Source organism: Fusarium sambucinum, chromosome III, assembly GCF_050947815.1.
Source record: "Fusarium sambucinum isolate potato_lamoka chromosome III, whole genome shotgun sequence".
NCBI classification, from domain to species: Eukaryota; Fungi; Ascomycota; class Sordariomycetes; order Hypocreales; family Nectriaceae; genus Fusarium; species Fusarium sambucinum.
Window position 1 is genome coordinate 5,090,032 of NC_139292.1, and position 26,022 is coordinate 5,116,053.

General features: G+C 48.5%; 6 protein-coding genes across 6 annotated transcripts; 4 read left to right on the forward strand and 2 right to left on the reverse strand.

Annotated features, from left to right (window-relative positions):
- Positions 1 to 1,378: 1,378 nt before the first annotated feature.
- Positions 1,379 to 2,661, forward strand: FSST1_011882 (RNA pol II accessory factor, Cdc73 family-domain-containing protein; the record flags this gene model as incomplete). Its single annotated transcript, XM_083235055.1, has 2 exons — positions 1,379 to 1,963; positions 2,014 to 2,661. 2 exons carry the CDS (start codon positions 1,379 to 1,381, stop codon positions 2,659 to 2,661), a joined length of 1,233 nt encoding a protein of 410 aa, XP_083081578.1.
- Positions 2,662 to 11,903: 9,242 nt separating this feature from the next.
- FSST1_011883 (regulator of G protein signaling domain-containing protein) lies at positions 11,904 to 14,347 on the forward strand (the record flags this gene model as incomplete). The annotated part of the gene is made up of 3 exons (XM_083235056.1): positions 11,904 to 12,626; positions 12,782 to 14,119; positions 14,231 to 14,347. 3 exons carry the CDS (start codon positions 11,904 to 11,906, stop codon positions 14,345 to 14,347), a joined length of 2,178 nt encoding a protein of 725 aa, XP_083081579.1.
- A 2,592-nt stretch (positions 14,348 to 16,939) lies between these two features.
- Positions 16,940 to 17,710, forward strand: FSST1_011884 (uncharacterized protein; the record flags this gene model as incomplete). The annotated part of the gene is made up of 1 exon (XM_083235057.1): positions 16,940 to 17,710. The coding sequence occupies one exon, from the start codon at positions 16,940 to 16,942 to the stop codon at positions 17,708 to 17,710; it is 771 nt and encodes a 256-aa protein (XP_083081580.1).
- Positions 17,711 to 18,310: 600 nt separating this feature from the next.
- Positions 18,311 to 19,261, reverse strand: FSST1_011885 (uncharacterized protein; the record flags this gene model as incomplete). The annotated part of the gene is made up of 1 exon (XM_083235059.1): positions 18,311 to 19,261. The coding sequence occupies one exon, from the start codon at positions 19,259 to 19,261 to the stop codon at positions 18,311 to 18,313; it is 951 nt and encodes a 316-aa protein (XP_083081581.1).
- A 926-nt stretch (positions 19,262 to 20,187) lies between these two features.
- On the reverse strand, positions 20,188 to 22,647 carry FSST1_011886 (origin recognition complex subunit 4 C-terminus-domain-containing protein; the record flags this gene model as incomplete). The annotated part of the gene is made up of 4 exons (XM_083235060.1): positions 20,188 to 20,763; positions 20,814 to 21,242; positions 21,294 to 21,455; positions 21,514 to 22,647. 4 exons carry the CDS (start codon positions 22,645 to 22,647, stop codon positions 20,188 to 20,190), a joined length of 2,301 nt encoding a protein of 766 aa, XP_083081582.1.
- A 1,091-nt stretch (positions 22,648 to 23,738) lies between these two features.
- FSST1_011887 (uncharacterized protein) lies at positions 23,739 to 25,967 on the forward strand (the record flags this gene model as incomplete). The annotated part of the gene is made up of 7 exons (XM_083235061.1): positions 23,739 to 23,918; positions 23,966 to 24,090; positions 24,142 to 24,209; positions 24,256 to 24,360; positions 24,419 to 24,793; positions 24,850 to 25,511; positions 25,569 to 25,967. 7 exons carry the CDS (start codon positions 23,739 to 23,741, stop codon positions 25,965 to 25,967), a joined length of 1,914 nt encoding a protein of 637 aa, XP_083081583.1.
- Positions 25,968 to 26,022: the final 55 nt, after the last annotated feature.

The following is a 26,022-nucleotide window of genomic DNA, read 5'->3' on the forward strand; positions in this document are numbered from 1 at the left end:
TGTCTTGTTTTCTCGTGGCAGCATCCTTGGCTTTTGCCACACGATGCGAGACAGCATGGGATGTTCCGAAACACATGGGCACCAATCAGTTAGTCCATATTTAGTAGAGATGACAGGTACATTTTTTGTATCATTACTACATGCGGAATCCCGACGCCTCTGCTGAAATGCAATTCACTCGTCGTGTTGGAAATTCGCCAGTGTGAGATGATTTAGTGAGCTTCCCAAACTAGTTCGGCGCCGTTAATTAGACTAATCAACTTCCCGGACAAAGGATTGCTGTCTTGAGGCTACCAGCCTCTTATAGAGTTCTCCGCGTCCATGGTACATGGTTACGTTCAAGCGATGGATGGGGGGTGAAGCATAGCTATAGTGGCTCATTGCTAGCTTTTAGCTTGATGCGGATTAGAGATCCTAAGCTTCACAAAGATAGGGTTAGCCGGTTTCAAGTATACGGTACTTGCGAGTGAACTGGGCATGGGGGTTTTAGGTAAGTTATCCGATGATAATCGTACACAGTTGAATATTCTGACCAAGGGATGAGAATCTCCTAACTCAATTTCAAGAGGCCTGGGTTTGATTGCAAGAAAAACGGTTGCTGGTTTGGGTTCGTACGCTCTTATCAATATGGTAAAGTATCTGCAGTGCAATGCACCATAGAGACGCATGTTCCATGACGTTATTCACATGCTAGACATCCATGCAGATCGAAGACTTCGGCGCATGCGCACGGCAGCGTGATGGTGTTGCAAAAACCCGGCAGTTGGAACAGAGTTGAACCTAAGAAGTGAAGCAAAGCCTCGACGTTACATAAAGCCACTATAATAGACAACTAAAGTACCCTCCGATGCAATTTAAAGGCTGTCTAAACAGCGTCTAGGCTACGATATGTTCATGATAATGAACTTACCCTATGGCTTTGGCGAGCTTCCTGGTAGCGAAGTAAATAAATCAATGTTGAAATTGCCAAACAACATGAAGATGAACTCAACAAATGGAAGATAAATCAAGCCATGCGACAGAGTGTCTGTTCGAATCTGTTAAAATATGTTCCATAGTAGTTGCCAAATTTCGTTCAAGTTGAAGACGAGAGAGTAGACCCCTGATTGGACATGTCAGTCACCGGCCAATGGTAGTGTAGGAGAGAGAGAGAGCTAAGGTACCAAAGTAAACTGCAGGTGAACTTTCCAAAAATCCTAGCCGCAGCCTCAGCCTTTCATCATCACTTCATCAAAACTCCATTCTAACAACACGCTGAATTCGCGCGAATTACCTGCATTGGAGATTCAGTATCAAATTGTGGCCTATTCCAACAACTTAGACATCGAATTGTTCTCCAATCGATTGCGCCTCCTGTTCCATCGCGACCTTCTTCAACATGGCGTCTGCCGCCGATCTCGATGGCCTCGTTCTCCTTCGCCAATCCATCTCCTCTGGCGCGCCTTTCGTTCCATGCGCATCAGCTGACGCATCCGCGACCGAAGTGCCTCTCTCACAGGCCACGTATTTGCGTTTCCCCAACCAAGATATCGCAGTCCCCATCGATGGCCCGACGCGCTTCGTGTCGCACGACAAGCCAGTCGACCTCCGCAGCATCTACTTTGCCTGGCTAAACCGCGAGGTCGCCATTCCCGAATACAACGCTTCGGCAACAAAGCTTAACGATGAGCTGGCGGCTGCTGGCAGCTCTGGCAAGGCCCAGAACTTGGGTTTCATTGAGCGTTTGGATCTGATCACCTGGCTTGAGGGCGCTAGCGAGGAGAGCGAGTATATCAAGCCGCTGGCCAATGATAAGGATGCTGCAACTACCGATGCTGCGATAACGGCGAAGACGGGCGTTGTGAATTCGGCTTCTCAAGCTCGATCCGGTCGGGGCACCATGGACCCCAGACTAGTGGGCATTTACAATGGCGAACGAAAGATGGGTGATCGCAACACGGTCTTAAGGGGTGCTAAGCCTACGGTATGTCTTGTAGTAGTGAAAATGATCCGAGCTTTATCTGACTTCAGTAGGACTTTTCCCATGTTCGTAAACTTGCAGCACCATTCATTCAGAAGAAATCTCAATCCAGCTCTACCAGCATCCCTACCAACCCATCACTAGCACTTAATCAGAAGGTTCCCACAAGGCGACCGGATCCTATCATTCTCCTGTCACCTTCGGCATCTTCTTTGATTCGCTTGTCGAACGTGAGGTCCTTTCTCGAGGATGGCAAGTTTGTGCCCACCGATGCAAGCGGCACTACGGCCACTATGCTTCATGTGCAGCGTCTTGTACCATCCATTGACCCTAACCGTCCTATGCGCTTTATTCTAGTCGAGGGTTCCGAAGCATTCAAGCCTGAGTACTGGAACAGAATCGTGGCAGTCCTCACCACTGGACAGACTTGGCAGTTCAAGAATTACAAGTGGAGCGACCCCAACGAGCTCTTTAAGCACACTTTGGGCGTTTACGTTGGTTGGCGAGGTGAGACAGCCCCGGATAACATCCGCGGATGGGGTCACCGAGTTCTATCAACCGGTATTGACCGCTGGCGCGGAGAGGGCCATGATACGTCGCGCTTCCGCGACAAGGAGATCGTGGAGCAGATTTGGCGAGCCATTGAAGAAAACATGCGATACAGGGGCTGGAAGAAGGACAGAGCACCTTCTTCGATATAATTGGAAACTCGTAAGACACACACGAGATGTTACATTAGAACATGATATACTCATGATTTGGGTTGCTTCATCAATAAGAGCTATCATGAAAGGGGAGAGGGAAGGACTTGATTCCCCCAAGTACTAATGCGCCTGAGAGGTGTCAAGGCCAGGGGGCTTAAAAGCGATGGCGTTCGAACGGTTTCTTGCCATGTAGACATGTTTATCCAGTCTGGTTGTATGATGCAGCGATTCATAGATCATAGGCCAATTGATTCTTGATGTTTGCTCAAGGTATCAGTACAGTGGCAGGCAGCGTTTGGATGGTTTCACTCTGCAGTCATGTGCTTACTGTGTCTAGACCGGACTGAACGGCATGTCGATATGGTCGTGTCTTGCTCCGGTTCCGCGAAGTCGAAGTCTATCCGAACAAACATGCGCCAAGAACCACACATGGTCTAGCAAACTACAAGAGTTTCAAGCGTGGTGATGAGTACACCATCCGACTGGATAGTCATATCGGATGCACCACTGCACTGGGACCTGCCACAGCTCAAACTTCCGTGCCGCCCTATAGTTAGTTCACCGAATGGCCAAAGCTCTGCGTCAAACAAAGAAAAGTGTTCTCGAGATCGACGGCAATAGTTCAGTTAACGCTGACCCAGCACGGGTAGCATTGGCAGACCCACGAGGCAAAAAGGGCTGAAGATGCTTCTTTACGCCCGCACAGCAAGAGAATTATATAAACATGACAGGGACAAAGATGTGTCAGTGTGCAACAGGAAGGTGTTTGCGACTGATCTGCACAGCACCCCACGACATCCTCCTAGCTCTATCCAATGTTAAGCTCTCCTGGAAGCCTTGCAACTGCTTCAACCTCGTGGTGTTCCCCACACATTTAGACGCTGACGAGTCTGGGGAGGAGGTTGACACGAGGACATGACTCGGCGTCCTTCCCCCCCTCCCCAAGCCCAAGCTATGGCCGGGGTCACAGAATGTGATAGGAGCCCAAAGAGCTCACCATGCCGTGTAAGTCTATTTGAAATTGTGTCGTGAAAGTTGGGCGGATATAGAATGTATTGTTGTCGAGCTTGACTCGAAGTATGACACCTCCTGTCCTACGTTGGTGGTCAGATACGAAGATCTCATCACATTTGGCTACATAGTGTTATTTTAGTTCCACAAGAAATGGCTTTGAATTCTGGGACAAAGTATTTGGTTTGATGAATAAACTGGAGGTTCTACAAGGGCGGAATAGCTCCGCTGCCTATGTGTTTTACTGACTATGTGAAACACGGGCGTCTAACAGGCTCGATCAGGAAATGTTCCGCAAGAGAAAATCAGTGCCTGAGCAAAGTCCACTTGGGGCCAGCGGTATGACCTAGGTCCATTTGATGGGCGCACGCACGTAGGTGGTGGTGGAGAGTTGGTTTTTTTCCTAGATAGGTAGGTTTGAGCACGGATTTTAGCTCGGACACGAGAAATAGGGGGAGTTGCTGTTGCTGCTGCATGTCAGGGACCAACTACCACTCTTTGTTGGAGTTTGGACCACGGCGGCTAAGAAAAAGGTTCAGTCTCTAGCGTCTTGGTAAGGAGTGTTCAAGCACGTAGCAAACACACGTACACACGTACACACGTACAATTACACATGCGAATGTCGAAGATGTGAACAGCAATTTACAAGAGATACCTGGATAATGGCACCCGAACTCTTGTTCCCGTCGACTAGATCGCCCGCTAGCAGCGCGTTTGAAAAGCCCACAGGGCTAATTTCGAGTCTCAATCTGTGAAGCCCAACCCATGTCCCAACCTAGCCGTGTTATAGCAGCAGTACTATACGGAGTAGTTCACCGACTACTGTTTGGAAGGCCTTTTCAGCTCGGTAGCCTGTCCTTGCTCGTTCCCATACATGCGGTGGAGGTCACAATCATAAATCGGATCATAATATCTATCTATAGCTGGTCTTGCGTGTACTGGATCTCGGGGTTCGCCGTGTGAAACTCTGGAGCCAATGCCGACATGAAGGGGGCACGGGTTAATGCCGAAGTTTATTGTCCGCTTCAAGTACCGCTAAACCCAGGTTGATTTCGTATAAGTGCAGTATTCGCTTGTGGTTGTAATTTGTGTGTTTGCGTGCTGGGATGGTTGTATTGTAGGGCTGGAGGATGGGCACGGAGTCGCGTATAAAAGCTGTGATGAGTAATATGACGTGCGAGCCTTGATCTGCAAAGCCGTTCGTACCATTAGTGCAAATAACTGTAGCTCAATTGATCAATTTGTGTCAAGGGGGTTGATTTGACTGGCGAGAGCTATTGCTCAGTAAAGACACTATTTCTTGGTGCTTGATTTGACAAGATGCTTCGCAGAAATTTGTGGATATCATGATCCAAGAGTGGTTTAGACGGATCTGGGCTGGTTGGGTGATCACTGCTGGCCTCGTGGTTCATTTATGGCACATGGCATGACAAGACACATGGCAAAGTATATTGTACCTGTCGCGTGGCAATGGTAGGATGGATGGCAGAAAGCATGACATGAACAGGGGATCGAATCAGATTCATGGAACCCTTGTTTTTCTTGTGTGTGTCCTGAGGATAGGTAACTCTGTACAGGTACAAGTACATATTACAGACAGAAAACGCCTGACGAAACATGACCCACGAATACATGTTTCGCCATCGTTATATACTTGACTGCGACTGGTCCTGAAAAGTTTTGTTAATGGCTCCGTGTATTCTGAGATTTTTGACACCATGTCGTCGCACTTAGCAAGCACTGACCGCAGACAGACCTGACAACAAAACTGCCATGGAGAAGCTTGGCGTGCAACATTATGGCAGAGTCAAGTAGTACATACGAGTTTGAAGAGCACGACCTATTTCTCTCTCATCGTTAGCGCCCGCGAGATGTTGCTTTGTAATGGATACCGATACCTAAAACATTGCACACAACGCCAAACGTCACGCCAAATCGTCCCAACCTACATAAAACCACGTTTATGCAGGTATACGTCTGCCACATGGCGGCAAGGGCATCTACAGTAGCAATGATATCAGCCTATACGAGTTGCTATACAGTATTTTATCATAGTAAGCGACTGGCCTGAAGCCTGTGGATTCGTCCTTGGACAGTGGAGAGCCAAGAGGCGATTTTTAAATAGTAGAGAAAAAATTGCTTGGGTGGGAGGGTAAAAAAAAAAGACAAAGCGTGCTGCTACCGGCGGTGACGTCCTGATTGAGAGCTGGAAACTCCGTAGTTCCGGTACAACTCAATGAGCTAAAGAAGCTCGTCTACGAACTGCCGGGACAAATTTCCTGTAGTATCAACGGAATTCATGGCCTAGAACGTATATCGCGGTGAAGAAAAACGAACAATCAGAAAAGATCCAAGCTGTAAGCGCCTCCACTAACTACTCTTTCCTCTTTGCCCTTTTGCTTTGTTCCCAACGCGTGGCTTCAATTGTGTAGGAACAAACCCACGTGGCCCGACCCCGCCAGAGCACCTGGAGGAAGCAAGGGTACTATCATCACACCCTCTCTTCCTTGCTTTGTTATGATATACTACTAATGGCATAACCACAAATGGTGATAACGCCCACTTCCATCTCCAGAGTTTGACTTGTCTGCTTGTGTCGAAATGCTTCATAGGTCAGGGATCTGCAGTATTCATCGATACCGCCACTTACTTGCGTCTCTTCGCCAAAACTTACACGCTGCTGATCGCTGACAAAGCTGCTATGCATGCGGCGTGGACTAGGATTTGGGTGTAAATACGGCGGATTCGGATACTACGTTAGGGATTCTGGCTTCGCTGCTTCGCTATCTTGCTTCCGTAAGGTGCAGTGCAGTGCAGTGCAGTGCCGTACCTTGCCGGCTGTGCTATGCTCAAAATAATATTGCAGTCACAGACAAAAACGGAAAATTGTCGTGGTCAGATCATACAGAATGAAACGCGGCAAAGTGGAGCAAGAATAGGACAATGGAGTCCTCCTCTCGCTCGCTGTATGGCAACTTTACGTGCAGCAGAGCTCAGTGATGGAGCCACGTGGGAATGCCGACATGGTGGAAAACATGACCAGTCACAACCTATTAGGTCCTCTTCTCAATTCTCTCGACTCTCCCCTCCCAACGGACTCCGGTGAATGCTCCATATCGGCAGCCCGTCCAGTTTGCGGGCCCAGGTGATTGCAACCTAGACCATGGATATGTCTTGACGGATTGGCACTCTTTGCTGCGGCGGTGTAAGGGTGGATGAGTTGACCTCTGAGGTTCCAGACTGCTAGTCTAGTGTGTAGTTGAAGTCAACCACCAAACCCCGATTTATTCCCACTCTGACAGCTGTACTGACTCAGTCGTCGGAATTATTGCTAGTTGCTTGGAACGACACTGGGCGACATAAAAAATCAATCCATAGCAAGGTGTAATGCTTCTGCACCATGAGATCGCAGCCTAGATCTATAATCGCTCCAAGACAAGACCTCACGTGTCAAGGCTGGTGATATGCACAGACTCAAACTGTTGTAGGAGCTTCATTCTATCTATATCGACTGTCCTTAGTGTAAAGATTCTGGACTTGGCAAATGGTTAATCAAGAGCTAATGCAGGTATCCGCAGGCTGCAGTACCAATACCAGTAGATAGGTACTACAGGTAGCTTGACTCAAGATCAAAGTCACGTCTCTGTTTGCCTTTGGTCGACGACTTAGTTGGACCCTGAGTCTGGATATTCAGATGGGACAGGGTCGGTTAATGTTAACCATGACGCTAGGACTGCTATGGTCGCGTTTGGCTAAGTGACAACCTTTGCGCAAGCATCGATTACTGACGAGGAGGCAAAAGAGAAACCGGAGCAAAACGACAGAAGTCTAAATGTGGGTACAATATCATAGTATTAGCATTTAGGTTTCCTTCCCCTACCTTGCAACTGTAATGAATTGATGGTGTTGTCATGTTCCACCTCTCCAACTCTGGAGTTGTGTGCTCCTTTCCCTGCTAGGGCCTTCTCTTCCTTGTTGATCGCCCACCCCTACAACTCCAGTACTGAAACTCAGGCTTCAGTCCCTACACCTCTCTACCTATCCACTCCAAATGGGTACATGTACTTTGGGCTCTAGACCTAGATTTATCGGTATCCCATTCTCAAGGTTACGTTGCCAAAAGATCAGCTGATTTAACGGCAAGCCCACTGAAACGCTCCGCATCTGTGACAGTTTACGAATTGCTTTGCCGAACAGCTGGACGGAATTTTGAGTCGACCTGGATTGTTCGACCACTCAAGATCTTCAAACCCCTGTCCCTGCCACGGAAAGGATTCCAGAAACCTTCTAGAAGGATGAGCACAGAGCAGCAGAAGCTGTAACGGTGCGTGTCGCAATCTCGCTTCGCAACAAGAGAGGGCATGGGCGCTCTTTTAAGCTGGGAGTGAGCCGAGCGTGACGTGCGCACAGAGCGAGATGGTCAATCTAATAGACATCCGTCACTGACAGGGCCCTCCCTCCAAGCTCCGAGTGAGATACGATACGGCAGGCAATTGCCCGTTAAACAAGCATTCATCCTTGGGGTAATCTGGAGCAACATTTCAAGGCTGAGTTTTAAGTACACCGTTCCTTGTGAACCGGCTGACAACATCTTGGTCAACACCAATAAACAGCTTCGAAACCGACCAGCCTTGAGGAAGCGTGATTGTGCAACTAGTCAACTTCGTCAACGCTCTAACAATATCAATTTCCGACGCACCAACCATGGAAGAGGCCAGAGCGATCTGTGGCGTTCACTCTAACCAAGATTTGCAACCCGCCTTTTGGCATTACCCCAAATCTGTCGAATATGCGAGCGCCCTAATTGTGATAATCCCGAGGCGCAAAATCATTTAATCCCGACAGTAGGGGAGGAACACCAAACATGTACATTACTTAGGTACTGTAGAATACCTAGGCTGGCAGGCAGGCTAGGCAACGTGCTTGACATTGCGGCTTTGTCAAAGATGAAGCAAGAAAACCGCCGAACCAAAATGATATCAGTCATGGGCGGCCGACCCGCTGTGTTCATGCATCAAAGATGGACTTGTTCAGCCGTTTCAAATTTCGTGTTTCAGCGTCACCTCTATCACTATGCTTAAAGTAGCTGTTCCTGCTGGGATAGACAAGCATCAACATCCTACGACCAAGACCTACGCCTCGGGGTCAAGAAAAACAACGGAAGGGCTTACACCAAAAACCGCCGATCTCCCACCCAGATTCTTCCGCTGTTTTTCTTGACCCCCTAGCTACGGCACATCCTGCCAGCCCCCCTGGTCATTTCATGTGACTTATTCACAGGGCGTAGCCTTGTGTACGTACAATACTCGTCATCCAAAAGTTCATGGCCCAGGGTTTGGAACGGGTAACATGCAAAACCAAGATGGAAATACTCTGGCATTTCTTCGGCAGCATGCCGATGCATGTAGCGACTCTGAAGCAGAGCAGCAGACATCGCGTGGGGCAGAGTACATAGTAAGGGGCAAGCACGCCCAGCAGCGACATGGTTGCATGCATGGACAGGAACTTGGGCGCTTTGATCGCATGGCAACAACGTGATGCGGTGGAAGGGCTACAAGGAAAGTTTACAGGCCGAATGCAGCTTAGCATGTAGGCAGAATCCCTGAAGCCACGCGCGGTCAAGGGGGCTGTTAAGACCTGATTGAGTGCAAGAAGTGAGACAGACATGCACACGCCCGCGGCTCAGTAGCCACGCGCAGTGGTACTGGTTCAACATGTGAGGAAAGATTACCCAGCCTGCCAACGGCCCAGATGGAATGAACAATGAAGCACAACGGTAATAAAGGACAACACAACATTTTCCATTTTTTACTGATTATCTGTTCACTGACCACATATAACCTGGGTCAGTTTACAGAGTACAATTGGACATTTATCTACCTTGCAGCTCGCTCTGCACTGTCAGTGGTCCCTGTTATAATACCAACCTACGCAAGCCTGGCTCTCGTTTGCTATTCAACGATGCAGGCGTGTACAAGTTGCCGTTAAACACCCACCAAGAGACCTTCTGCGCAAGCGCACATTCCTTTCAGGTGGCTGGCAGCATGCAGTGCCGTCCACAACGCGCTTTTGGGATTGACTAAGCTTTCGGGCGCTAGCTTGCGTTGTTCGTATGCGATGATTTCACTCGATGCGATTCATAACGAGGCGTTGACGCAGACGACCCTCGCCTGTCATGGTTGCACAGGGTGCGTTCGTGGTGGGCAAGCCCACCGGGGGATTCCGCACATAGCTACAACATGGAAAACATGTTCCAGAAACGAATTTTCAGGTGTTTAGAGGGACGGTTGGAGATCTGTGTCCGGGTTTAGTCGTCATACAACGCCTCAAAACCGCCGGTTTACTGTCAATCGGTCGTGCCTCGCTGCCGATGCCGTCCGGGCTGTTGTTGTGTGCCAGCCGATCAGATCAGAAGAGTTATGTAGGTATGTATGTACTGTTACGTACCCTACCTGATGGTAGGTATTGCAAAGTGCGGAGGTGCTGCAGACCGCAGACCGCTTGCATATTAGCAAAGATTGATGCAGGCATTCCGAGAGAAAGAAGAAGAAAACCTCCAAGGAAGCCGAATGGCTTCAGCCCGTGGACCCCCAACAAGTCTGGTGTCCTAATGCGTTACGTATAGCGCTTTAGTGCATGTACGAGCCCCAAATGCGACGATAGCGCAAATAGGAGCCATGAAGGACCCAGTATCGACACCGGACATGCAAGTTGCTGGAAACGGCCATGTTTTATGACCGAACTGCATGTACCTGTTCCCATGTTTCTAGTTTGTAAATTTGAGTTAACGTTATAACCCTATCTTACTTACCGTTGTTACCAATAGGTGTAGTCAAGACAGGGAATTTCGATTTCGTTTGAGATGGTATAAACACACTGTCATGTTGTCAGCGATGAAGAATTAGTGTCATATTTGGCAGGTCTCTGGTTAGTGCCAGCGCCCTCATCAGTTTAAGACACTTCTATTCTCATCGCTTCTCCATGCCACTGATGGTTTGGTGCTCAACACTCTATATCTGTGTCTGTTTTCTTTCATCTCCATGTTTCACTCGGAGCCGACAAGCAGCCTCCTGTACCAAAGGTACGGTACCCGGAACATCGATGGCGCTACGCTACTAACAAAGCGAAAGCCTTGTTCTTCTTTGACCTTGAACACAGCCTTTGACAGACAGTCGGTCAATGGCCTAGGCGATGTCGTTCTTTGGTAAGATGGCGCTACGCTACAGTTGACATGCCGAGCCTGCTAAGGTAAGAAGACACATTGGTTATTCTGTACAGCACAGGTCGGTTCAATGCTCGTGACATGTCAGGCTGGCGACAGGTCGGTAGTGTCAGTCCAGCGCGCATATGCGCTGAAAACCCCAGCACAAAGGTGCCATATTGCTCAGTCTCGTAGTTAAGGCATCACTGCAAGTGATGAGTAATAAGAAAACACAGATGAATAGATCCCTGGCTTGAAAGGGAGCGAGCGGACTGTTACAGTTCTTTAGTTAGTATCAATAGATCAATAATATGAAAGATGAAATGGACTGTAGCCTCTTGGACTATTCTTTGAGAATCCACTTTTATAGTAGTAGTTTTTGTCTTTCTCTTTTCTCCCTCCTCGTACTCTGTAATACATGGTAACAGTCACTCTTTCTCGTCTCTCTTGGGTTTCCGAGATTCCTTTTTCGCTGGAGAATTGAGTATCTTGACCCTGATCCTGGCCCTTGCCCTGGTTATTTTAGCTGCCTGGAGACCATGGATCTCGCCCGCTGTCCTCAGCGCCCACGTCCGACTGGAGAACGGAGGTCGGGTAAGATCCACTTCTTAGCAGTCCATCCCCTCTTCTATCTAGACGCCTCTGCAAGATGATCAAGGGGTCCCCTTTCGACACCCCCACCCTCCCCTCTCTCTCTCTCTCTCTTTGAATCGCCTGGCTCAGTACCAGTACCAGTACCTGTACAGGTACCAGGACCACCTCAGTACCTACGACCCTCTTCTCTACCTACTACTTTCCTTACCTTACCTATTCTTGCCTTTGCCTATCCTATCCTATCCTATCCTATCCTAATTCCACCCAGACCTGATCTATCTTTTCTGTGTCCCACTTGACTTGGTTTACTCTGCTTCCACTCGTTCGCCGTGTCCATCCCCAATCCACATCCACTTCCATCCTTCTTATTTGAACCTTCCCGCTGCCGTCACCGTAAAACTCCCCTCCTTCTGACCTTTCTCGTTCCCGTTAGATGGCCACTCTGTCGCATCACCAAAAACACACGGTAAACCAGTCTGCCTCTCCTTCTGATACCTTCGACCAGGATACGACTACTCGCTCTCACCCACCTTCTCAAACTACTACTCCACGCTCTTCGCCTCCTCTTCAACCACCTCCCGCACCACCAGTGAACGCTACCAACAACCCTTACATTGTCTCCGCAAATACAACCACAGGATCAAGATCAGCTTCAGGATCAGGGCCAGCACCAGGAACGGACGCACCCGTCTACATCCCATATCACCCACAACAAGGTCACCATCGCCATACCTCGTCAGTCTCGAGATTCAACAATCGTTCCTCCACAGGTCTCTTTGCATTGGCCGCCTCTGCCTTTGACCGCACGCAAAACGCAATTGCTGCCATTTCAGAGCCTTCCGTCCGACCTCGACAATCTAGCGGAGCTCTCTCAAGGCTTTCCTTGCTCACCAGCTCTTCACCTTCGTCCGAACCCTCCAGTCCGGACAAGTATCACCGTCTTCGAAGCTCCTCAAATCAATCACTTTCGTCAGGCGCAACCGTGGACGGCAAGATTGCTCCCCAGACTTTGCAGGCGAACAACCCGCCATCTCAGCCTTACGCAACAACAGACCCGAATCACCCTCTCCCTTACAAGTCCTCCACAGCCGCCAAAATGCACCAGACATCATCGCGCTTATTGCGCATGACGGACGATGACCGACCATTCACAAAGGTAAACTATTGTCCTACTCCAAAATGCTTGGTGTGCCTTTTATGCGCCGTTTCGCCGCGTGCGCAGACATGCATAGCCGTTGACTCGGCGCCAATTGCGTTCTAGAAATTAAACTATACCTACCCGAGTCGTTGCTGACAGAGTTGCACAAATAGGACTTCAAAGATCTTTTCTCAACCCTTGTCGTTAGTTTGCTGCCGCTCTCGGCTCATCGTGTCCGATTGACCAAGGTTGAATACACCTTTTTGTCCGAGGATGCTATTAACAACCTGGGTTCTCTCAAATTCTCTCAATCCAACCGCATGCCTGATCCTAAGGACCCCTCCCGTATTGTTACTACCACGACAACCACCACATTCTCCATGGCTAAGGACATGGCTCGTTCTATCTGTCAAAGGTTTCTGGAGGCACGTTTTATCGAATCAGCCGATGGTAAATACCAGCAGGTTTATACGATGAAGGGCTCTGTCTGGCAACTAACCCCCAAGGGTATCACCGTATTGGATAGGTTCTGCTCCAGAAACGGCATCCAGCAAAAGCAAGTTTCTGAGCTTGCCAACCTTGCTTCCACCCAACTGGTGCTGCTCGAGCGCGACCCTCAGACGGACAAGCTTCTCCACGATCAAGGCACAATCGAAGTTATCTTCCGCCGTTTTGCTGGAGCCGAGGGCCGCAACATCAAGTCCACTGTCAACGCTGCCGACTCAGACTCTCTACATGATTATAGGGATGGACTCACAGGAGTCAAGATGGCTGCTGAGCGCAAGGTGAATGGAAAGACATATCGTGATACCTTCACTGGCAAGGCCACTACCGATTGGCTTATGGACTGTTCGACTATTGTGGATAAGAGGGAAACTCTCGAGGTGGCTACTCTCTTCGTCGAGTTCGAGTTGATGGAACCTGTGGCCCAGGATCGGGCTTACATGGCTCAGAACCCTGGCTGCAACCTTTTCCAGCCTACCAAGTATGCCATCTATCAGCTATCACAACGCGGAAAGGATATTGTCAGCGGTGCTGCCTCTCGAGGACGTGCTTCTGAGAGTGAAGGCGGTGCCACATCCCAGCGCAACGGCATTACCAGAGACTCCAACACTCAACGCCTCGACAAGATCTTGAACGACCCAGCTCTTCGCCTCCTTTTCCGTGAACAGCTCCGGGATACTCACTGTGAAGAGAACTTGTCATTCTATCAAGATGTGGATGAGTTCGTGCGCAGCTGCAAGGCTGCCACACGGGCTGCGCAGAAGGCGCCCAACACCAATGCTATGGACGGAATTAAGGAGATTATGGCTTCAGCATATGGTATCTACAATGCCTTCCTGGCTCCGGGATCGCCTTGCGAACTCAACATCGACCACCAGTTGCGCAACAACCTAGCTACACGAATGACCAAGGCCGTTGGACAGGATGTGGCTATGATTGACACTCTTCAAGAGGTGACGTCGCTGTTTGAAGATGCTCAAAACGCTGTCTTCAAGCTGATGGCTAGTGTAAGTTTGGCTAAAAACCGCCCCTCCCCAGCTCCAAGGCCCGTTCCCGGGCACGCCGATCCTTTTCAATTGAAGATGAAGCAATGCAGCTGCTAACATAGGAGAAAACAGGACTCGGTACCAAAATTCCTTCGCAGCCCCAAATATGAGCAGCAACTGCGAAACTACGAATTCGAAGTTGTTGGCCGAGGCCCCGAGCGAAGCCAAAGCAGATCCAACCGAAAGTGATCTCTCCCTCAAAGGAAATCCGGTCATGCGCTATCTACACTAGAGCGGGTTGACTAGGCTCAAAGGGAAAGCTCAAGTCTAAACAGAACCAGACTTGCGGCCAGAACCAGAAACCAGGAAAAAAACAGGACCAGGACCAGGACCAGGACCCTGAACTGAACCTTACTGGCCCAACTCAAGCATTTACATCATCTGCCTCACTTAATCACGAGTCATTTGTATAGAGACGTTTGACAGTTTTGGCTACAAAAGCGTTTGTTATCATGAGAACGATACCACCTAGAGCCATACCTTCCTGCATTATCGGTGTTATTTGGTTTCCGAGCTATTTTTTGCTATGTTCCTTTTTTTCTTCTTGTTCTAATTCTCGCCTCGGCCCCTTTCTCTTCCTCGGCGGCTAGTGCTAAGTTAGGGGCCATAGCCACCAGCCACGGCGACGGCTTCGCCTACCAGACCCGACAACAATCTACTCGCTTCGGCCGCCTCCGAACGCACTCGGCTGGCCTTTATTTCGCGTCATGCCCCATTTGCTCATCCATGATGGATCTCAGATCGGAAACCTATTATCATAATAATAGGTCGCTCGGATGATCCGATAGGAGGAACTGATGGGGTGTGCGACAGCTTTCTGCTTGGATACAGTACTTGCTTGTGTCGAGTAATGAGCGCTGAGCGCCGATTCAATCATGCGGCAAAGACGAGCTGTACGAATATTCGATGGTTGGGATCTTCGAGACATGACTATGATCGTATGGATATAGGACGAAACGGCCTGTGAAATGGTTGATCGATTTGTACAGCGTGAAGGATTTCGACAGACGAAATCGGCAGCACTTCTCTTGTTATTACTTTGATGTTGTTTGTACTACTTTAGGGGGGTTCATTTTTTCTTCATCTCTCTTTTCTTCTTTTATTTATTTATTACTTACGGACGGACCTCATCATCTGAGGCCGAAAGTAAATGCATTGCATTGGAAGGAGTCGGGGTACATTACGGCGGGCCAGCGCTGAAATACGATTGTACATAGAAAAAAGACACTGGGCGGGCAGTCTCGATAGTTTTGTCGAGAGGAATAAACAAAGACAAGGAAGCGAATCACATCATATGTGCACTTGAATCGTGAGCTTGTCTACTGGTATGATGACTGACTGGTGTAGGTGAAATAGCACATTTGGAATGCGTAGATATGTTCTAATAGTGGTGAGACATCGCGTGCTCATGATCAAATACATACATAAAAACGATATCGTAGCAATTATCATTGCACATGTTTGTTTCATATTGCGTGTGTTACGAATCAAAGACTGGATGCATACCGTGTCTCAACCATCTGCTTCACTATGTCAGCCATTTAATGAAAAGCTGCAGAGAACAGGGGTCGATATCTCGGCTGCATAAAGGTAATTTAAATAAACAACAGATTAGAAGAAATGTGGTTGCGTCTTTCTTTTTCTGTCTTTTCCTCACCATTTCCCTTAGATTTGTCTAGTGCCATATCATAAGACTTATATATCCTTATAAAGAAAACCACTGCTATTTTGGTCATCTGCAATACATACAAAGCTTGTCTTGCTAACAATAAACCACTATAGAACCAATATAAAAAACCACTTCTCGGCGCTCCCGTCACCAAGACATGCCATCAGAAAAAAAGAGGCTGAATGTTATTATTGTCAAGATAAACGAATTACAAAACAATGCTCTTCTTTATGTGAGTGGGGGCGACCATGGGTAGATTAATGAGCCAAGGGAGAAAGAGACATTTCACGGACAAGACAAAGACAGCTTCCAGATCGACCGATTCTTTTGAGCATCGCTGATTGTCGAAACGGGGAGCTATGAGGATTACCTGAGAGGGTCCTTTCTTTTTCTGGATGATGTTTTATTTAGGGTAATTTTGTCTATTGGCATTGTGTTTGTTTACTTACACAAGCTTACCTAGAAATTAGATAACTCACTGAGAGTATGAAAGCAAGACAGTAAGTGTCATGTCATCTCAGCCGAGAATTATATCATTTATCGACTCAGAAATCACTTACACCTAACAAGTTATAAATGAGATTACTTAGAAACAAACTCGTAGCTCAAAATAGCTTTCCCAAACATTGGCTCGCCACCATCCGGCTCAATTACACAAAAAACGTCTCCTTGCATGTCGTAACCCGGCCACAACTCCCTTAGAACGGAGCCGCAATTCCTTCCATTTCCTCCCTTGCGTATTGGAATGAAGCAATATGGCCATACATTGGCTTCCATTCTTTACTGTTGCGGCCATATTGTCGCAAGCCTCAGGGGCAGAGAGGAAAGAAAACAAAGATGAAAGTGAGACAAGGGAGGATGAACAGGAGGCTCCAGGCCAGTGTCTGAGGCTTCAATTTTCAGATATAAGAAGACCTCGCCGACAGCTTCATCAAGTCTTTTCTCTCAGCATCACTCAGCATCACTCTTCGTTCTTCGCAACACACACTCGTTAACAATCTCGCCCAAGTCACTCGCTTGACCACACTCGCTCACTCCAGCAAACCTCGCATTCGCTCTCCAAAACTCACTCACTCTTTGAAGTATCCCCAAAACAAAACCAATCTTTCAAGATGTACGCCTTCAACGCCGCCGCTCTTCTCGCCCTTATCGGCGCCGCCGCTGCCAAGCCCACCGCGTCTCCTGCTCCTATGCCCACTGGAAGCAAGAACGGCACAGTCACCGTCACCAGCGTTGTCGATGTCTACACCACCTACTGCCCTGGACCTACCAGCTTCCACATGGGCGGCAAGGACTATGTTGTCACCAAGCCCACCACTCTGATCATCACTGACTGCCCTTGCACCGTCACTGAGACTCACCCCGCTGGTCCTACTTGGATTCCCGGCCACCCTGGCTACAAGCCCGGGCACCCCGTCAAGCCCGAGCACCCTGAGAACGAGAAGCCTGGCAAGCCTGAACACCCCATCAAGCCTGAGCACCCTGAGAACGAGAAGCCTGGCAAGCCTGAACACCCCGTCAAGCCTGAGCACCCTGAGGTTGAGAAGCCTGGCAAGCCTGAACACCCCGTCAAGCCTGAGCACCCTGAGGTTGAGAAGCCTGGCAAGCCTGAACACCCCGTCAAGCCTGAGCACCCTGAGGTTGAGAAGCCTAGCAAGCCCGAGCACCCCGACGTCGAGAAGCCTGAGTACACCGCCAAGCCTGAGCACCCCGAGGTTGAGAAGCCTGCCCAGCCTGAGCACCCCACCAACCCCGAGAAGCCCGAGGGTGAGAAGCCCGGCAAGGACGAGGATGTCCCCGAGGAGCCCGTTGTCACTGCCGGCGCCGGTGCCGTCCAGTTCGGACTTGGCCTTGCTGCCTTCCTCGGTCTCATGGCTCTGTAAGCTCGCAACGACGAAAGCAAGAAAATAAAATACGTCAAAGTGTGTCAGACTCAAGAAACGAACAAGAGTACCGTATGAGTTCGTCAGCCTTCCAACTTGTACTTGAGACTGTTTCCGGCTGTATTCACTCCGCTATGATTTGCATGAGCGCTCAACGACAACTTTCACTTCGCTTCTCCGCATCAACGTTTAATGACAACATCTTTATACTTCTTTAGGTATTTATGCACTCGCATATACACCGTGGATCTTCTTTGCGAAGCTCGTACCCATAAGGGTTTCCCGGGGATGGGTAAATCGCATCGGAGGGGATTTCTTTTGTTCTTGGAGACATTTTTGATAGGAATGAGGAGCTTGGAAAACATTTGCATTGCTAGGAGATGATTTGTACCGTTGGTGTAATATAGATACGTATAGAACCTAACGAAATTCATCATTTTTCTCATTACATACGTGCTCGAGATTATGTTCTGTAAATGATCAACATGCTCGTACCTGGCTTGACACTGAAACGCCCCAGCACTTAACCAGTTATGTAGCAGACATAAATAACGCCATGACTCCAAAGCTCAAACAAGCACAAGGCTAAAATGCCATACTCTAGGCCAGTTCCGCTGGTCCTTTCCTCTCAGGATGGTTATAGGTGCCATCGTCTAGCTCCGCAAAGGTTTCACGTTCATCAAGTGGCGTGTTTGAATTATTGTAGGGACTTTGACCTGCAAACTCGACATAATGGTCGGGTCTGCCGTCGCCACGATAAGCTGGCACATACTGGCCAGGCCTTGACTGACTTGATCCCAACGGTTGCTGCTGTCCAGGGGCTATAGAACCACCATTTTGCTGATGCATATCTCCCATATTGGAAGAGGGTGTGTCACTAATGTAGGCTGGGTGGGAAGACAGGTCCGGAGCGATCCCGTACTGGCCATTGGTTCCCTTGGCCGGTACTCCTGAGTGCTCAGATGCTGGAGGGGTGGGTGTTTGAAGAGCTCCCGGGGAGTTGGTCCCAAAGTTTTGCATAGAGTGCCTTGCAGACTTGAGGGAAGTTCTTTGCGACAACTTCTCGACCAGAGTTCCATGGGACTTCTTAATAGTCTTCTTAACAAAGGATACCATGAGCATGTTACAGCGCATGTCAACATCTTCGCGGAGATAAAGACCCGAAGCCGGTGCCCCAAGACCAAGCTCAACAGGTTGCGGACGCTCTCCGGGCATAGTTCCACCCACAGACCAGCGGCCACGGAGATCAAGCCCCATGGGAGCGTAACTGTGCGTCTGGAGACCATCCGAAGAGTCAAAGAAGGCAGCCGTGTATGTAACCTGACCGGAGGCGATGCCACCAGGGAGGTAGTCAATGCGATCCGTCATGGAATACCATACACATTTCTTCTCATCATCCGGGGCGTGTGAGGGAGGAGAGATTTGGTGGCGTTCTATGATGAGAGGATTCAAGTCAATCATTGCTAAATGATCGTGTAGAAAGTCGACCACTTGCTGGCGAGTTAAGTTTGAAGGCAAGGGTGTGATTGTTGTGAAAGTAGACCGAGTCATGGTTTTTTCCTGGTGTCGGTTGTGATCGACGTGATACAGGTTTTTTGCAAGTGCCGTATGATAGAAGTTGTGGCGACCGAGAATGTGTGTATGGGGGAATAGGAAGCTAAGGGTCCGTGATGAGCGTTGACGATCTTTTCTTGTTGTTTTGTTCAAGACTTGAGTTGAGGTTGATGAAGATGACGGAGAGTTGCTAATAAGAGTGAAAGACAGACACTAGGCACTATTGAAGGAACTCGGCAACTGTTCAGCCCCAGCTGTGTAGTGTAGAGTACCTAGGCACGGTATGTAAGCCACAAAAATCAGCTGGGCAATACCGACCATCCATTAATCGAAGCTTCCTTTTCCTTGGCCGAAGGAGCTCGGAAGTTGTATCAGATTGCCACTAGCTCATCTCGTCTCTGGCAAATCAAGACCTCACAATCTCAAGTGACGTAGCATCAAGACAAATAGTAAGCACAGCAAACATGATAAAATCCAATCATTCTTTTACTGCTTTTATTATTTATTCACAATAAAATCATAATATTAATCTGCAGAAAAAAAAAACATAAAAACCACTCTCGCTTGACACGTCCCCCCTAAATACACACGCACACACTTTAGTCCGTGTCAGATTTTAGTATGCTTCGAGTCGATGGATCTAGCGAAACCTAAACATCTTCACCATATTATCCAGCATATCCATATTATTACCGTCCTCGGAGACCAGAACATCTCACCGTCACCCTCAAGGGGCAACCCCGTCTTGTTTCCATCGCAAAGAAATTATACAGGGCTTAGGGACACAGACAAGTAGCGCCGATGTATTCGTGACTTGCCTCTACTTGCTCAGGGGCATCATTAATAGTCTATTATGCAACACAGATAGATGTGTATCTAACAAGCCAATAGGGCATCGTATCGTTAAACTGCAACCTCCGCCACTATATCTCCCTACACCATCTTGCCAGTACAGCACTCAACTTCACTGCTGCTGGGATCTCCTCCAGTGCGACGTCGACTTTCCACATCTTGCCTTCTAATCCGCCATGCCCAAGGTTACGGACACCTCCTATGCCGGCTGGTACCAACAATCCCAGTGAGATGAGTCGTTCCCATGCGATACCAGCTACGCCACGGCTCCATACTCGCACACCTCCACCTACAGCGAGCATGCCTGCTGTTGCTGAGTGAACTCGCTGTCTCCCCATCAATGAACTGTACTCATCGTATGCCATAGCCAAATTGACCGTATCCGTGTGTGCTACAATGTCCAATCGTGCTGCAGCAATAAGGAGTCCTAGGTCTAGCTCAGACAGCGTTGATAGCAAGTGAAGCCTAGAGTCAGGGGGTGTCAAGGACTCAACATCTGCTTGCACAGCAGGGATCTTGAGTGTCACGTCGTTGGCTGAGAGAGCCGACAGAGGTAAGATCCATTCGGTCAGGAATGCCGAAGCCGACTTGGTTGTGTAATAATGATACTGAAGCAAGTCCTGGAATGTCCGCTCTCTGTATAGCCCCTGTATTGAATGTCAGCATGCGATTCACATCCAGATCAAAACTGACCAACCTCAATCTTTTTGTTCCAATACTCCTGGAACGCAGCATGTCCCTCGAGGTAAGTGCTGATGCCTTCCTTCTCAGCCTCATCGCTATCCACAATCAACCCCTGTCTGCAGACTTGCCAGTAAGCTGGAAGCGACTTGGGCAGAGAGAGATAGACATATCGATGACTGAATCGACTCTTGACTCGCTTTTCCAACATTTCAACAACATCTAGTCTAGTGGTACATCCAACCACTGCGATGGGTGCCTTTCGCGACTGTGCAATATCAAACAAGTTGTACAATAATGTTTGTCGAGGGTGCGAGGCAAACATGTCGAATTCGTCAATCACAAACACAATCGACTGTGACGTGACACCTTCGTCTGTACCGATAATCTCAGACGGATGTGACAGGAGAGCAAGCAAAGACGCCATGGTGTCGGCATAGTTTGTCTATATTGCGTTGTCAGTGAAAATAGTTTATGGAAGTTGGGGTTTTCTTACTCTGTTCACTAGGTCATCTTCTACCTGCATCTCCTTGCCTAGTTGTCGCCAAATCTCTTTCAGGGCCAGCTTGTCATCAGTATGAATAAAGCCATTGAGCCGCACCACGTGAAAGTCGCTCTTGTGTTCCTGAGATACATCAGAGATGACCTTTTCTAGTAACTGTAAGATATGGAGTCAGCATCCAGTTCGCCCACAGAGCGAGATCGAAGCGCCTTACAGTAGTCTTGCCACATCCTCTTCCTCCAATTATCATCATGGAGTTTCCTTCACCGGCAACAACCGTCTGTTCCACAAGCTGGTACACCTTTTCTTCAGCCTCAAGCTGTGCGGACAACTGCAAGCGCCTTCTCCCCGTACAACGATCTAGAAGAACTCGCTGCAATGACCGTACATGCTGGTCCAAATTGGCAATGTCAGGCACATCTGCTGCGATTTTAACAGCTGGAGGCTGCACGCCAGTGGTCTTTTTCGGCGTCTTAAGTATGTCCTCTTGAGCACACGACTTGCAAAGCCAATCGCCTTCTGGAATATCCGGAACACCATAACATTCTTGATGGACTGCAAAATCACATATGTCGCATAGGATGATTTGGTTGGGGGCCTGCGAATGAGGCTTCAAGCACAACGAGCAAACGATCTCGTCTGCTTCAGGGTTGGCAGGCTTGCGTGGCGTCTTGGGTTTGCTTGGTAGATCCTCAAAGAAAACTTCGCCACTTTTGCCCTGGCCTGCCCCAAAAGTGACATTTTTCGGTCGGCCTCGTGGTCTCCCCTTCTTGGGAGTTAGGATACCCCTGGGCGTAGATTTCGAAACTGAAAGAGACCCATTCGTTGTGGACAGCTCGTCGGTAGACTCTTGTGTTGCTGAAAGTTCATCGCCCGCCTCTGGGGCCGGCTCTTCGACCTTTTTCTTCCGCGGCCTGCCTCTTGGAGCAGCCGGTTTCTTTGGCGAAGCGATCCTTGGTCGGCTAACACCGACCTTCTTTGGTAGAGGATAAGATTTTTTCGTATCTCCGGTGTCCCATATCGTTCCTTTTAGTGCTGACGCCTTGAGTGCAGGGCGGAACATTGGTGGTGCGGTGGGTAGCGTTACAGGTACAGGCTTTGATGGGGATACGACGGGCCGTAGGTGGGCCGGTATCTGGAAATTATTGTCCACCGGTGGCCATAAGTTCTGGCCGTTGGATGTGACTGCAGGATATGCTGAGTTTATGGCATTGAGGGCCTTGGGGGTTGAAGGCGATCCGGGTATGAGTTCATCGAGTCGGCGTTTCTTGAGGGTCGCAGGAGTTGGAACGGGGTCATCTTGGAATTGAGTCCGCTTTCGAGCGTTCGGAGTAGGAGAAAGATTCATTGTGGTTGATTATATGTGTGTGTGTTGTATGATATTGTCGAGCCGTTTCTTGATGGAGGTTTGCTATCGCATCGTCACTGTCCGTATCTATTCGTGAGGAGTCTGGCTGATCTTGTTTGGTTGCCAATACAAATAAATCATTAGTGCACTAGCCAAGCTAAAACCAGGGGAGACGCGTTTGACGCGTCGAGATTAAGACTAAGAAAAGTAAGCGCTTAATGTTGGAGCCATGTCACGAGACCAGGACGATATGCAAAGCTCCACTCTTTACAGCCCTACGAGATGCAGATGCAAATGTAGCTGTTGGTTGTTGGTTGTTGGTTGAGTTTCCCAAATGGGTTGTATCCTTCGGATACAGGCATTCTGATCCTTGCACCGAGTGACTCGATATTTCTCTTTTGTTTTAGCACCAATGACTCAGTTCCAGGCTGTTTTGAACTGTCTATTCCTTACCGATGGGCAGTTGTCTTCTTACCTGCAACTCGGGCACCTGCCAAGCATTTTCGGCAAGGTAAGTTGGTATCTTTTGAACTAAAAGTAGACGGGCTGAAAATAATCAGCGAATCAATTGTTCGGTTTATCTTTCAGCCAAGTGGATTCATAAAGTTGGGGGCCACTTGCACTCTCACGTAAGATTTCAATACCACTTCAACTACCGCCGCTGGTGGACGCTAGGCTCTACTAGACCATATTAATTGTGCATCTAAATCAAGGACCAAGCCATAGTCCAATGTGGCCCCTACTGTACTCGATTTCTCCCGCTAAAAGTCAGGCTTGATGGGCTGATGGTGTTGTGTTTTAAGGTCATCCATGCATTAGTCGTGAAAATCGCTGTTTGAATGTATTGCTAGGTGCATCAACCCCCTGCTCAACTCTCAGTTCTCGACCTTCAGTAGAACCCATATAGTCACGGCAGCCCCCAATGGGAAAAGATGGTTATTTATTCCAGTTGACTCGGTTCTCAGGCTTACGTGGGAAATCTATTCTACAGTATGTGCAGAAATTTCTATCAGACGAAAAGAGGCAATGTCCTCGAGCCAAGCTAATCATCGACAGTTGGTTCAATTTGATTTGTTCCTACCTAATCAACAATGTCTCACCAAGAGCCGGCCGAGGCTGTGACACCAGTCCAAAAGCTCGTTTTATTCAAGAGTCCACTCATAGGACGATCAGACTCTAGTGACAATGGTCTTCCTACCAAGCAACCTACTGCCCCTGATATGAGCCTCTTTGGTAACCGATACGACGATGACTGCCCGCAATTTCAAAAAGTTTGTGACTAATAAAATATCACTGTGAGGATGCTAACAGTTTCTAGCATGAGGATGCCAGTCTACTCGAGCTTTTCTATGACCTCTTCTTTGCTGCCAACTATACCGTCTTCTGTGAGACCCAAGGTGTCAACAGCCCTGACCGTTTCAAAGCCTATGTCGGCTACTTCACGTACGAGAATGAGCCTCGGGGGGGAATATGACGAAACTGACGTATGGGTAGTGTCCTTTGGATTACATGGCTCACGACTAGTTTGTACGATGTTCGATTCGTAACGGACAGTATCTTTGGTAGTTTTTCTTTAACATTTGGGTTTGGCACTGCTAACACTTGTAGAACGTGTCGCGCGCGGTATTCATCTTGGTGTCATGGTTGGATTTGCTGTAGTCGCCCCCAAATTTAAACCTGAAGACCAAGACATGAAGACTATGAGAACATTTTGTAAGTCGTTCGTTCTACTTCTCCTCACTATATCTTATAGCAAAACTGACTCATGTAGCCATCATCCTCATGGTGTCCCGTCTAGCCTTAGCCATCGAGTATGTGAGTATCCTTTGGCACATACGCAAGTTCAAGAAGCAAGCTCTGCCAATGCTGCTTCAGATCGGACTGAACTTTGTCCTCGCCATGATCTATCTCGGTACCACATTCCGCTTCACCAACCACAATAGCAACGTCTACATCACGTGGTACGTCCTAGCTGCCGTTGAGCTTGTCCTCACATTCGTATTGGCATACATCTTTCCGGTTCTCGGCTTCCAAGGAACACACTTGATGAAGCGCATGGGTCTTTTGACTGTTATTATTGTTGGCGACGGAATCATCACCATTTGCAAAAGCGTTGTCACTATTGTTGAGAATCCTGATTCATGGAGTACGTATTTTCTGCTTTTAAAAATCAGAGAACGTAAGCTGAACCCCCCACGACAGATACTGAAACCGTTGGTGTTGTTCTATCTTCCGCTACCACCATCTATGTTGTGTTCCTCATCTACTTCGACTGGATGAAGAACCCTTACCTCCCAAAGTTCCGCCAACAGCTCTGGACTATCATCCACTACCCCCTTCATCTCGCACTTTGCCTGTTCATTCAAGGCTTTACCCAACTCGTCATCTGGACCAAAGTCTTCAACGTCATGAAGACAATCGACTTGTCCAAAGACATCAACGAAGACGACATACCCGTGGACAACATAAGTGAGATAACGACCAAGATAATGCGGGACATCTTTGAGAGCATTGTACAAAGCTTCTTCACACTCTTTACGCCGCAGTACATAGAAACACAGGAGGCCGTCATCACATCCCTTGACGAATTTTCCACTATCAATGATACCTTCTGGGTACCTTTCTTTAACTGGGCCGAAACACAGCTGGATGAGGATATGCCCGATGCCAAACAGTTCCAGATTTTGTCTGATTCTCTGCAAGGACTTGGAAATGCTATGAAAAATGCTCTGCTCGAGACCTTCAAGATCAATCTCGTCAATGAAGTACAGGATTACAATAAAGCGAACAATATCACCGAACAGACCGGCGCGGAGTTCGAGGCCGACCTCGCCAACCGACTGGACGCACGCTTTCATCTCATCGTGAGTTACCTTTTCCATTGACGCGTCCATTTCTTTAAAGTACTAATTTTTCCAAAGTTCAACTACACCTATATTGCTGCGGGCGTCTCACTTATCATCATGGTGGTCCTAGCTGTCATGTCAAGAACAACCCGCTGGAGCAAATGGGCTATAACTCGCCATATCATCTTTGTTCTTCTCGGCATTGGCACAAGCCTTGTCGCGATAATCAAGTACAACCAGGAACGAGCCGAGAAATACCAGACGAGTGGTTGGATGATACCCGTTATCACTCTCGTCTGGGTCACGGTCCTTGTCTTGACTCACATTCGCAACCCACCACCATTGTTCTTCAAGGGTAGCAAGTCATTCTGGAGCAAAGAAAACGAGTCGCAGACTTACAATCGGGTTATGCCTTCTGAGCAGCAGACCACATACAAAGCTGTTCCTCATACTCAGGTCACTTCCTCGGTCTAGGCTGATCATTCAGGCTCCTGGATGGGCGTGGTTTTAATTTCTTCTGATACAAGAT